Source organism: Ambystoma mexicanum, chromosome 1p (assembly GCF_040938575.1).
Source record: "Ambystoma mexicanum isolate Mex_15411 chromosome 1p, UKY_AmexF1_1, whole genome shotgun sequence".
Lineage (NCBI taxonomy): Eukaryota > Metazoa > Chordata > Amphibia > Caudata > Ambystomatidae > Ambystoma > Ambystoma mexicanum.
In genome coordinates, this window is record NC_090921.1 from 980318679 (window position 1) to 980332843 (window position 14165).

The 14165-nt window shown below is 43.3% G+C and overlaps 1 protein-coding gene across 1 annotated transcript in view; it reads left to right on the plus strand.

The window, feature by feature from the left end:
* The window catches only part of DRC7 (dynein regulatory complex subunit 7), an 862568-nt gene that overhangs the window by 766287 nt on the left and 82116 nt on the right, over nucleotides 1-14165 (plus strand). Inside the window, exon 15 of the mRNA XM_069654252.1 lies at nucleotides 1983-2093. Within this exon, the coding sequence (XP_069510353.1) occupies nucleotides 1983-2093 (111 nt within the window). The remainder of the gene's footprint in view (nucleotides 1-1982; nucleotides 2094-14165) is intronic.

Consider the following 14165-nt stretch of genomic DNA (forward strand, 5'->3'; position numbering starts at 1 on the left):
TCGTCTCCTTAGGCAAGGGCACCTGACCACCTGCCCCTCCCCATTTACCCCTATGTTCGTGAACCTGCAATTTTCCACAGGGATGGCCTAGGGGTTCCTTTAAGAGATGGCGGGCGGTAGGATCCGAGAAAGTGGGCGACATGATGTTAGAAGGGGATGTCATAGCTTTTGAGTAATGCAAAAAGCAACTTGCCCTGACGGAATGAGACAGGATGGAATACAATCAGCTGAGGCACAGGTTGAAACAACCAGAAGTTAAAAAGGAAGCACATAGGGATCTCACACGATTTGAGAAATTCATCACAACACACACAGGGGAGAAGCAACTAGTATCTCAATTGTACTCTATCCTACTAGGGGAGGAGGCGGACCATACCTGGCCTTACATGCAACGATGGGACAAGTCTCTGGGGGAAGAGCACTGAGGACTTTCTGGGAAAACCTTTGGGACAATATACCCAAGCTCACTAGATCTATACAACTCAGAAAGGCCTGGTATAAGGTCATGGTGCAATAGCACTACACCCCCGAAAGACTGCATGCAATGTTTCCGGGAATAGATAAGAATGCTGGACGAGCTGCTCAGGGAAAGGTGATTGGAGACACGTGTGGTGGGACTGTCCTGTGCTGAAACCATTCTGGGGGGGGAGGTGAGTGGCCAGATAAAGCAAATGATTAGCTGACCCCATCCTACTCCCCGAGGGAATGATTATGTGACCTGTCAGACCCGGAACGTCAACGCCCAATGAAAGCACAGTGCAAAGCTTTTATGAACTTGGTGATAGCGGCCTGGTTCGTACTTGCGAGGAAATGGAAGAAGAAAGAGCCCCAACGAATATTGAATGGTTACATAAAATGTGGGAGATAATTGCAATGGAATGGGTGACCTATGGGCTACAGGGGATAAGGGACAAATTCCGTCAAGAATGTGGAATGGTCATCGATTACCTTCAAAGTGATTATATGCAACAATGGTGCCCCCAAAACATGAAGCTCCTGGACATAATGTAGAGAACTGCATGTTCCACAGGGGGTTAAAACCCATGCGAACCAATGTTGAACACGATCAGGCATGGGAACTGGAGTGGGGGGTTTCGGCCGTTGGAGGTTGGTGAATGTTTACAGGTGCCTTTTTTCTTTTTTCCTTATGTAAAACCTTGCAAACATTAATACAAACAAACCCCATTTATTACAGTGTGGCTGAGTTACGTCATATTGTTGCGCACAATCATGTGACACCACTACACATAAGAAAGGTTCCCTGAGTAACGACATACTTATCGAGCTTACGACGTATGTTATACGAGCGTATCGGCTTTTGTACTGTACCTGGAAAAATACTTGAAAAATATAACATCAGCTGAATGTGCAATTTAGATCAAAAAAGTATGGCAATTAAGACCAATCTCCTTTTGTTTGTAACATGGATTATGAAACTAGAGAAACATGTTTTTGACGTTAAATTGTAAATGAAAATGTTAAATAAACTATAGAGACAATTGATCTAATTGAATGTGGGTGACCCAAGGTGCAGGAAATTGAGGCAGAACTGAGAGACTGAGGCTCAGTAAATGGCATGAGTGAGGGACTCTTAGCTTAGTTTTATCATTATCATAGTATTGCAAAATGGTTTTTATTTAAACCTTACACACTCTAATAAAAAGCTTCTTAAATAACATAGCACAATAACGCAATAATAATCTGCTGATGATTAACTCAGATAATCTATAAACAAATTAAAATACATCACAATATTTTGTATCTCAACAATAAATCACGCATATGTTCCCAAAACGCCCCTAGCTTATTGTGGGAGAGTATGTTGAGGCTTGTGGACTTGCTTTGGTGAGGCAAGTTGGTGGAGAGTGGGATTTTCAATCAGGGTTGGTGCTAGAGGCAGCAAGGAAGGAGTAATCTGATTGATTTAGATATTTAATACCGGCAGTGTTGATATTCTAAGGTAATCTTCTATTTCTTTCAAGGTGCTGGAGATCCTGTCCATGAGATCGCAGGAGGTAATAGACAGCCAGCTGACAATCTCCAACTACGATACCGAAAGAAACGAGAACAGCAAAAAGCAGCGCGAGGCTATGGTAAGCATCAGAAATTCCATAGATTTTCCCCCTTCCTTTTGTCAGCTGTGACCTTTCTCTGTCTTTATTGCATGATTGCATGGCTACATTAGTCAGTCCTCAGACTTAATCAAAATGTGGCAAGTTGTTGCAGACCGCTCTGATCATTCTCAACTTATCCCTCTCCTGACAGTGTGAGCTGCTTTTGCTTCTGGAGACATCCTCCCAAATTCATACCAACCACCTTGAATTCGTACTGGGCATGGTAAAACGCCTTGCAGATCCGGGTGCACACTTGAGTCTGACAAGTAGTGCCCCCAAGTAGAGCTGCCAAACTCTCGTGGTATTGGCATCAGATGTCCTTCCGTAACTGGCACAGCCCCAGAAGGCTGTATGCATAGAACCCAAACAATCAGCACAAGTAGGCCGCAGGTGAGACACTGTTATGGTGATGACAGTGGCCATGGCACTGTGAGGACCTCTGTATAACAAACAAGCTTTTACTCGTGTTTGTTGCATTTATCTGTCCTTTTGCCCCATACATCCTCTGAATCCCTGCACCTCAGTAGATTAGGTAGTGCCTGCCATATACGACTAGTTCCCGAGTAAAAGATGAGCAGGATAAAATAACAAACACAGTCTGCTCAGATCACCGCTTCTGGAGCTGAAAGACACAGGGGGAAAAAGCAGGATTCATTCTGTTGGTTTTCCTGGAGTCAATCTTCCTTACTGTCGCTCTGAACCCAATTTACCTGATGATCTCCCCCTGATAGCATGGAGATGCATGGACTAAAGACATCTCTGAGCACAGCCTTCTAGATAGCTTTAGTGAGTCTTGTCTATTTGTGTTTGATGAAAGTCTGTCCTCTTCTTTTGTATTTTCTTTTATTATAAAGAAATGTTCTTTTCTTTAGGTAGTAGAACACTACCTGCTTTAAGGGCCTTCTACAGTGCCTAACTCCCTGCCTAAAAGAGGAGCTTTCCTACTGTGCCAGTAGTCTGGTTTAACTAATGTTTCTAGAACAAACTCTTCAGATTCTTTACCCCTTGCAGAACCTCATTCCTTTCCACTAACTAGTGAGAAAATGTACAACCTAACATTCTACCCTAAACATCTCCAAACTACTGTTTTCTTGAACCAAAATACAACAAAGTGCTGGATCAATCTTCTCTACCACCAATCCTAGAAGAATCAATTCATTCTCTTCCTTGAATGTCTTTATATGAACTGTGAAAATCTAACACAGGAAGAGATTGCTCCCCCCCAATATGACCAGACTGAACCCCAACAGCAGCTCTTATCACCAATTGTGTTTGAGAAACCTGCTCCACGGCGGAGTCACTCATCTGCTGGTGAAACTTTGTTGGAACACTAATCTGAACTATTGAAGTAGGGCTGCCGGTCAGACCACAGGAACACATCTCGGGAACCTAGGAACCTAGGATTTTCTTTTTTAAATGGCCTCACTTTGGTAAACCAGGCTCCCTATAATGGTAAAAAGGAGTAGTGCCCATTTGCAATTCCTAAGGAATGCACTGTCTTTCATCACCACACAAGGTCAAAAGACAATAGTGGGTGTTTTTGGATTCACTTCATGACAGAAAACTCTTCCAATGTATAATTGGCAAACTCGCCATAGCACATTTTCATCTGAACTAATTTGCTTTTCAGTGAGTCTGATTTCAGCAACTATGCTCTGTAGAGTGCTTGCCTGGTAACACTGAAAAATGGAAATGAAAACGTCACATGCCCCCATCGTAGGTCAACTACACTCTTGTTTGTGTCTGTGGCCCCAGTAACACTCCCTTTGTGTCTTGTTCATTGTCAATCTGACCATGTTCTCGAACCAGAGTATTCAATTTTCGACTCTGTCATTTTCATATTCACCTGCCTCCTCACAGTCCTTTTAGGAATTGTCCCCAACTTTCCCAGCCCTTTCGCAATTACGCCTGGCCCTTGTTTCCATCGTAATGTGTTATGGTCTGGCCTGGGCTCATCCAGGTGGTTCCATAACTCCTTACACCACGCTGAGACTGGTACTTGCCCTGCCTCCAGGTACTTTCTGAGCCTGGGGCCTCCACACGCTCTGCTTCTTCCAATGTAGGAGTGGTGCAAAAGTAAAACAGAAATATTAGTGTGACTCTTATTTATTCATTATATTTATTATACGCCCAAACCCAGGGGTATCACGGCGTAGGTTACAGTATACTTTAAGTCTGCATTTTTTCCGGCCCATGGCAATGGGGACATACAGGGCCATTCCGACCTTGGCGGACCCTGTATGTCCCCATTGCCAGGGGCCGGAATCCATTACGCCCTATAAGGCTCAATGGGAATGGGGAGGTCGGATGCACCGGCGCCGTTGATGCCGGTGCAGGTGCATCCGACATGCTGTGCTTGCGGGTGGCGCTCTGCCCGCCAGGTCCGACCTGGTGGGCAGAAAGGCACCCGTGAGCACAACTCGTAGTTTGCTGGTCCAGGAACTACGGTACCGGCAAGCTTACCAGTACCGTACTTCTCAGACCCGCAAACTCGTAATGAGGCCAATTGTATGGTTCTAGGTTAGTATTTATTGAAGAGACACATTTTCAATGCTTTTTTGAACTTCTGGTGGGGAGGCTCATTACTGGTGGTGTGGGGGGGGGGAGTTCCAGATTGTAGGCGCCACTAGTGGAAAACTGGTCCCTCCCGCTCTTGTGAATTTGAAGCGTGGGAATGAAGAGTTGGGATCTATTATTGGATCTCGGGGTTCTCATAAATTTATTGGGACTAATAGCTTTTTTGAGGTAGGTAAGAGCTGTCTTGCTAATTCATTTATGGGTGATGCTGAGTGTTTTAAAGATGATTCTAGCTTTGATGGGTAGCCAGTGGGCTTCCCTCCTGATCTTGGAGATGTGGTCATATTTATTTATGCCTAGCGCAGCTCTTAGCGCCTTGTTTTGCAGGAGTTGGAGTTTGGCCAAGTTGGTGTTAGAGGATCCTAACAACAGTACGTTACAGTAATCCAACTTGGACAGAACAAGCGCTCGTTCCAGTGTATTGCAGTTTTGTGGTGTCAGATATTGTCGGCTGAGCGCAATAAGTTTGGATGTATAAGACATGGCAGATGCTAGAGCATTAACATGTTTATTCATTATCAGGTTGGTGTCTAGACAGACGCCCAGCATTTTGACTTGATTAAGGATAGGGATGGGTGTGCCGTCGATGGTGATGGAGGCATATCAGAAGGTAAAGATTTTATTTTTACCCACTATAAGAATTTCTGTCTTTTCGTCATTAAGACAAAGACTGTTGTTGGCCATCCAATTTTGGATTATGGCATACATTTTGTTTACATTTATCGTGTCTTGTTCATGGTTACCAGTGATGGGGATAAGTATCTGCGTGTCATCCGCAGTGTAGATGACACCCACCGCGTCCAGAGCTGTAAATAGCAGCTTTGTATAGGCATTGTATGGGGTGGGGGAGAGACATGACCCTTGTGGTATGCCTATGGGGACCAGGATGGGGTTTGCAGCTTACTTGCCTATGGCAACCCTTGTGGTCTGTTCAGAGAGGAAAGATTCGACCCAATCGGTGGCTTCCTGGGAGAATTTAAAGTTGTTGGATAGCGTGCTACATAATTTGTCGTGGTCGACCAAATCAAAAGCAGCTGAAAGGTCTCATAATAGTAGGATGCACATGTTCCCAGAATCTCTTATTGAGTGCCTTTGGATTTGTAGGTCCAGTATTGCTGTTTCCGTACTATGACTAGGCCTGAAGCCGGATTGTCTGGCACCTAGGAGTTGGTTTTGTTCAAAGTGGTTTTGTATTTGGGCATATGCAATTTGATCTTATTTGATTTAATAAGAACAGAACTGTCGTTATGGGCCAGTAATTAGTGGGTACAATGGGGTCCAGTGATAGTTTTTTGAGAGAAGCGGGGTGACCCATGCTTCTTTGATGTTGGCTGGGACGGTATTGGTGCGGAATGATGCATTGACAAAGTCGGTGATGATAGGCGTTAGAGTGTGCAGAGTTTGATTAGGTGGGCAGGGAATCCGCCTCCTTTGCAGTTGGAGGGTTTTAGCTTAGCTATGGTATCTAGTACCTGGTGCTGGCTAACCTGTGAGAATTTGATTTGTGAAGCCTCGTCATCCTGATCAGTGTTCACGAGTGGGCGAGGTGAACTTTTACTCTCTAGTAGTGATCTCTTAGCTGAGATTTTGTCTTTGAGCATGGTTATTTTAGAGGCTAGAGCATTTTGCATGGTGGTGCACCAGTCATTGCTCTCAATAGTGGGAGTGGTCACGGGGATGGGAGTTTCCAATTCTTTGAGCATGGTAAAGAGTTCTTTGGAGTTAGAAGCTGCATTAAGTATGCGAGTGTTAAAGGCGTGGGCTTTAATGGGTATAATGTTAGATTTGTAGAGTTTGTTTGCTGCTAGCAAAGTATTAGCTGAAGTGCCGGAAGGGGATTTTCTATAAATATGTTCTAGTGATCTTTCTCCGCAGTGCTACAAGATCCTCATTGAACCAGAAATGAGACTGTTTGGCTGACTTAGGAGTTTTGGTTTTGAGCGGAGCTAAGAGGTCAATGGTAGTTTTTAGGCAGTTAAGATGGTGGCACTGTATGGGAAGCAGAGGCGTAGACAGGGTAGGTTCTGAGCGGGCCCAACCAAAATCTGTAAATGCCCACTCAGCAGCCCTGTGTGCGCAGTTACAGATGTTAATGTCACTGCAGTGGGCCCAGCTACATTAGCTGAAGGCCCCACTTCTTAGGCAATCCTGACTACGCCTCTGATGGGAAGCCATTGCAGCAATCATTTTGTAGCCTAGTGTCGCTTTGCCCAGAGTCACCTCTACTCTCAATATAGGAACAGAGAAACAGCGATGTCAGTGCAAGCGGTGCATTTGTCTTTGGCTTTGATATGCACTGAGATTACCAATGTTGAGTGTGCTGTTCATCAAATAATGTGCGTTGACTGTAGTGCAGAGAGCTGGCAGATTGCCAAATAGCTTTAGTGAGAAAACCTTAGTTGAAGTGACGTTAAGGTGATGGTTTAATGCAAGAAATCCCTTGAAATTCTGCAACTTTTGAAGCTGCACCACCTTAACTCAGAGCCCCTCCCTTTGTGCAGCCCATGAGCACACAGATGATGTCACAGACAATATCACTTATGAAATCATCAATGACATTGCTGCAAAATAGAGCACACTAATGGTCATGGCCTTTTGCCACGATGCCCAAGGCATGGCCTTCGACCATGCCCCAGACCCTGTAAAGTCACCCAAAGTAGTCACTATGCCTGGCCTCCGGGAATGCCCAAAGGGCAGTTTATCCTCATAGCAATAGCAGTTCAATAGCAGTTCAATGGGCCATGGGGCATGTCCAAAGGACATTCACCAGGCCCCACCAAGCCAACCAAAGTAGCCACTGGGCCTGGCTGTTGGTCTGGCCCACTGGCCACTTAATCCCATAACTAGTCCATGGGTATATTACATTTTGAATACAAAGGCTTGGGTGATAGGTTTGCACTGTCCCATTTACAAATTACACAAACGTAAACATGTTCTTAGGTTTATTACATTTTTTCTTAAGGCTTATTCAAATCATTATTTAATGCCGACACGTGTATATATATATACGCTATACGCTCTTCAGCAGGTCTGATTATTTATCTTCAGATCACTCTTGCATCCATAAATCTTTTATGTAATCATTCATTGCTAGTAAAGTTCTCCTTAGGTCATTGGTTGTTTCAATAAGACTTCATGGTGGGATGAGTCTCTCATTCAATACTGAGCGTCATCTTTGTAAATTTCTCCACTAGTATTCATTCTAAGAGGTGGTCACTATATTTAATGGGGTTCCCCTTCCAATTGCGGGGGTGAAGATCCCATTGTAATGGTGCTTGGAACCATGTGTCAGATCGGGGGAGCACCATTGCAATAGGATCCTGTAACATACGGGAAACAAATGAAAAAGGTTAAAAACAACCCCCTTTTTCAGCACTTTATAACTTTCAAACCATTTGACGAGATTGCACCAAACTTTCACATTTCGGGGGCCTGAGCCAGAAAAACATCTTTGAAAAATATGTCCAACCAGTGCAAAGTTATTAGAAACAGAATTTCTGCACAGTCAGTGGTTAAGTTTTACCTTAACTATAGGACGATATATTAAGTGACATTCTTTTACATGAAGTGACATTAAAGTCCTGGCTCAATGCAGAAACTCCCTCAGAAATGCAGCGGTTGTTGTAAGCTATGCCACTTTAACCCAGAGCCCCCCTTTGCACAGTCCGTAAGCTCACACATGGTATTGCATATGACATTGTCAATGATTTCGGCAACATCATTGACATTGTCATCACGGGAAGCAGTCCAGCATAGTAAAACATTATTGTGGTCTAGTAAAACATATATTCTATCACTTTACATTTAGATGTAACATATCCTGTCAAGTATGCCATGCCTATTTCACTGAATGCAGAAAAGTATTTTTTCCAGCATCAGAAAATATGGAAAGCATACATTTTAAAAGGTAGGTCTAACTCCACATCATTTACAATTTGATATATGTATTAGAAAAATAGCTGCTTTAAGGAATATAGTTTGCTCTTTGTGTCCACCAATTATGTAATTATATTACCTCCAAATTGACCTTTATAGGTAATGTTTCTGAAGCATTACTATTTCACATAGTTAGGAATATCTCCTCAGTCGAACTGACAGGTTGTTATGATCTGAACATACTTTACCAATATTTTGAATTCCCAACCTTTTAGTACTTAGGGCTTTCATGAAAAGTTACATATTTAACGAGAGAGGTGCAAGTCATATAAATGGACCAGAATATTTGTTGTTTGTAAATCCTCATCCATTACTATCTGATTCAAGACTGTCACAATGCGATGGGTGAAAATGGACTGTCTTTAGATGTGTAGCTAAGACAAACAATGCGCTTGGCTCAATATACTTCATTTTTTAAATTAGAATGCAGTAGTCAATCCTCTCGCTTTCAAATGTGATCTGCTCTGCCATTGATGCCCTATGTGATCATATCTTTGGTGCCATTTGTGTGCTCTAGTTTCTAATGCTAGGTAGGTGTGTGTATGTGATGTCATCTGTGTGCTCAAGGGCTTCAGAACAGGGTGCTTAGCCTACAACAATCACTGAATTTCTTGGGTTATGTAGCAGTAAACAGGCAATTTCTGGGGTACAAGCAAACTTGGTAACCATGTGTCGGTGAAACCAAGCAGGTTAAAAATTGAATCCAGAGTTCTAGAAAGTAAACCATATTTCTTCAATAACGTCACAAAACATTGCTGCAACTTAGGCAAACCTCTATCTAGTCACTGAATAGCTTGGCATGATTTCTTAACAATCACTCCAAGTTGCTTGCATGACGATATTGAAACATGCATGGACATCTGCAACCACCGCTTTTATTAATGTTTCACCAATGCGGGTTCCATGGCAGCCCGGGCGAGACGCTCAACAGGGGCCTTTCATCCTGTCAGGTATTTTCAATCTCTCTGAGGCTGCCACAAACCCCACACTGTTACAATTGGTCATTTCCCTAAGGAAAGAGTGAACATTATTGGTGAATTTGCATGTAGAGCATGTATAAAAGGTCTAGTGGCCTGTTAAGGGACCTAAATTCCAAATTGTCTGTTTTTGAGTATTTCTAGAGTAATGAAGATTACCCCTGCTGCAGCAAAGGGAGTCTTGATTCTTTTAAAGACACAGAGACGAGCATTATGCTTAAACTTCTTTTAATTCTACTCTTCCATCAAATTTCAATCTTTCCTTTTCATAAACCTTTTTTATACTACAAACAGAAAAACATATTCCAAATAAAAACTCACTTCCCATGAGCCTCAGTATCTCTGGTAGTCCCATGTCAATGTCCAATGAACCATCCCCTCCTCAAGTCCTTTCCTCTTCCTTGTCACCTTCCAAATTACATCTGATAACAAATAAAGCACTCCAAACAGCAAAACACGCCGCATCAGGCTGCGTCGTCCCAGCTTCTTCCGACCAGGGGCCCTCACATGGCAACGCCGGCGACACCAACTGCGGTAACATCGTCTCCTCTGCACTCAGGTTCTCAGCCAGTCTTCGAGTCATCCCCTGTCATAGAAGAAACACGTTAGGTAGGGTCATACTATGCAATGTACCATAAACTCGGCCTAGACTACTGCAACTCGCTCTTCGCTCTATCTGGCTCAGCCTAAAGGTCTGATTCAGAGATTGCAGCGTCTTCAGAACATGGCGGCCAGAGTTGCAACAGGCTCCCCTTATGGAGCCCACATTTCACCTGTGTTGAGGTTCATACACTGGCTACCGGTATCTCAGCACATCATCTTTAAGTCCCTTTGTCTGGTCCACCGGGCGTTGCATGATTAGGGGGCCGAATATCTGCGGTCCAAGTTCTCACGTTATATCCCGACACGACAGCTACGTTCTGTATCTGCTGGTCTTCTTGTTGTCCTCCTTTTTCGATGTGTCCGGATTGGAGGTAGAGCCTTCTCGGTTGTTGCCTCTCGACTGTGGAATGATCTCCCCCTGGCCTTGAAACAGTCTGTTAATCATTTGGCCTTCAGGAAATTGTTGAAAACGTACCTATTTCAATAAACTTTGATACTTCTCCTTCTTGATCCCTCTTTTATAGCGCCATGATACCTAGGTGAACGTGCGCTCAATAAATTACATTAACATAAAATAGCATAAACATGCGTCGCTGGACGGGATAATGCTCGTGTCATGCATGCTGGACGTGGTTCTACCTCTTACGCTCATAGAACAGCTAGACCGTTCTATTCCAAATGGCGGTTGTTTGATACGTTGCCGGGAAAACGACGTCTGCACTTTTCACGTCGCTAACTTCACGTGCATTCTGCTTCGTCACGTGAACTACGGCATTACGTATAAAGCAGCGTGGAAACTTCACTCGCTGCTTCTGATCGAATCATTTGACGTTGTGTAGCTGAACCTCCGATCTGCGTCCTTGCAGTTTTCCTCAGCTGCTTCTTGGGCCTTCTATAGCGTGTTTTCCGCCACACGCTGATTCCTGGAGCTGTTTGTTCGCGTGTACTTCCACACGCGCACGTTGTCTTCAAACGCGGCTGTCCTGGGCTGCGTGAATCCTGTTCGCGTGCGAATCAACAAGCGCACGCTATCTTCAAGCGCGGCTGGCCTGGACTGCGTGAATCCTGTTCGCGTGCAAATCCACAAGCGCACGCTATCTTCAAGCGCGGTTGGCCTGGACTGCGTGAATCTTGTTCGCGTGTAAATCCACACACGCACGTTGTCTTCAAACTCGGCTGGCCTGGGCTGCGTGAATCCTGTTCGCGTGCAAATCCACAAGCGCACGCTATCTTCAAGCGCGGCTGGCCTGGACTGCGTGAATCCTGTTCGCGTGTAATTCCACACGCACACATTGTCTTCAAGCGTGGCTGGCCTGGACTGCGTGAATCCTGTTCACGTGTAAATCCACACGCGCACGTTGTCTTCAAGCGCGGTTCCAAGACTGCGTGAATCCTATTCGCGTGTAATTCCACACGCGCACACTATTTTTTTTTTTCCGCGGCTGTTCAGAACCGCGTGTACTTTGTTTATGCCATAAAAGGGCGCTATTTCCAACTCCTGCACCTGTGATATTAACAGGGGGATTTATTCATTTCTATACTTTTCTCTACGTGGGAAGGAAGCTTTTCAAGGACTGTTGGAAGGTGACAGTGAACAGTACTTTGGACGCTATCCTGTGGTGCATCAACCCGGTATCTAGCGTGAGCCTCGTTCCGTTCGGGATAAGTCTCCCTTACTAATCTTCCCTTCCTTGTCGTTTGTTCTACTTCTGGATTTTCCTGAAGAGACTTCTGCTGGATTCTTCTGCCCTAGACATAAGGTCAGTGTGTGCATTAATGTCAAATACTGTTCTATCATAGAGAGTCAATTTGGGGCAGTTTCTTATGATACTTTATTTTGTTCTTGTCAGGCTGGTAATATCCACATCCAACGCAGGAGCTGCTGAGTCCCACGATCCCACTAAGATGTCTAGCTCACAACTAAACTGAACAGCTGAGTACTAGACACCGCTGGGGGGAAGGGGGAAAAGTGGATAAAATAACAAATCAGACACTGGATCTTCTATCTTCATCCGGTCTCTGCATGAATGAAAATTGTTAAGCATTAAATAATATTACAAAACTAAACAACTATTATTTTATGAATATCAACAATCCTACCTGAATACCCTCTGCAAAAAGCCCAGAGGATGATAATTATTTCTATATATTTTTTTTTTGTTTTGAAATAACTCCAACTCTTTTACCCTAAAAGCAAACTTTGGTGGTCATGTTTCATAACTGTGCTGCTGAAAACCAATGAACTGAATGTCATTACAAGTGACCAAACTGATGGAGGTTCCTTGTGGAAATAAATGAACTTGAAGAAAAGAAAATGTGTTTCCAAACAATGTCAATAAAACTGTGAACACAAACTCCAGAATGTCTCAAGAAGATGAGTCTTTTGAATGAAGCACACTTGAAAAAATAGTGGAAAACACAGAAATAATCTTTTGTTTTCCTTAAAATGATACTATTTCCTTAAGCAGTTCATTCCATTTCATTTACCTCTCTTTATGGAAATAGTTCAACAACCAAAGGAAATACCATTTAATGTTGAGTGCAGTTTTAAAGTAAAGTTATTCCTCAAAAACGTCTTTGCATGTAATGAGATGCATTTGGAAGATACCTCATATAATATGGTAAACAAGTCTTATATATTTTCCTCTTTGTTAAAAATACCTTGGCTCAAAAATAAATATCCTTCTTGGTGCTGCTTTTAAAAAACAAGGTTGCCTGTGCAGTCATTAACTTTAATAGCCTTTAAATATCATGTTTTCATGACTTAATCTCTGATGAATGAGTTTGCCATGTAAAAACACTGGCTTCACAACACAACGTCTTTTAATCCTTGCACTTCAGAGGAGAAAATAACAGAAGATAAGGCTAACTTTGGCAGTTCATTTAGATTAATTACATAAAAAGTACTTAGCTTATTTTTTGCTTTAGAAGACCTCTCAGCATTTTCTTCCACAGGGAAAAAAATTATTTCTTTAGAGTAGATGTAACTTGAATGAGTTGTTTCTTTTTCTTTTAGTGTTGAAGATATTTTGTTAAGAGTTTTCCAAGGCCCAAAACATAGGAGATAAACAGAAACATGACCAGCTCAGGAAACTAAACTAATGAAAGGCAGCGTAGAATGTTGGGAGTCACACCATTGTCAACCTGCCACCCAATCAGAACTCCTGCCTCTGCCCTCCATCTTGGCTTGGGGTATCTGCAGTACTCTCAATATGGAAGTTAAGGCCCAACCATTTTAACAGTGAAAGGACTATATTTAGTTTTTAAACCTAACAATGAAATAAACAAAGAACATAAGGATAATAATTCTTTAATTACCACCTATTTACTATGGAACCTGACAGTTCTAGGCTGACTTCCTATACCTTATCCACGCCCTTTCCAGTGATCCATCTCTCTGCCTGTTTTATCAGTCAGACAGTTGTATCATTTGGAAGGTCTAAACTTGACTTCACAACTATCAAATCGTGTGAACTGGGATCCGGAAGACCCTACCATCTGTATCCTTTTGAGTACCGTATCCTTTTCAGTCAATAATTTGGTACTTTACGACAGCTCGCCTCCATGTCTTTAATAGAATCACAACTTCTTGCACTAAAGCAGGGGTAATGTCAAGACCGGAGGCGAGCATTATGCTTGTTCAAAGTTGTCCACCACTGCTGCTGCCACACTTGCAATTGGTTTAAAATAAAAGTCTTAACAGTGGCGTCGCTGGACTTATCCGCTGCCTTCGGGATATCTTGAAGACTTGCTCTGACCTCACAGGCTTTGTATGCGATAGCACCTCTGACCAAATGCGCTCTGAAACGCATCTTATCTATGGGCCTCATTACGAGGTTGGAGGTAGCCATGGTGCTGTTAGCACCATGACTACCCCCTTACCGCATTCCGGGTCCGGGTTCACGAAATAGGGACTTACCGGGTCATTCCAACCGTGGAGGAACCGGTAAGTCCCCAT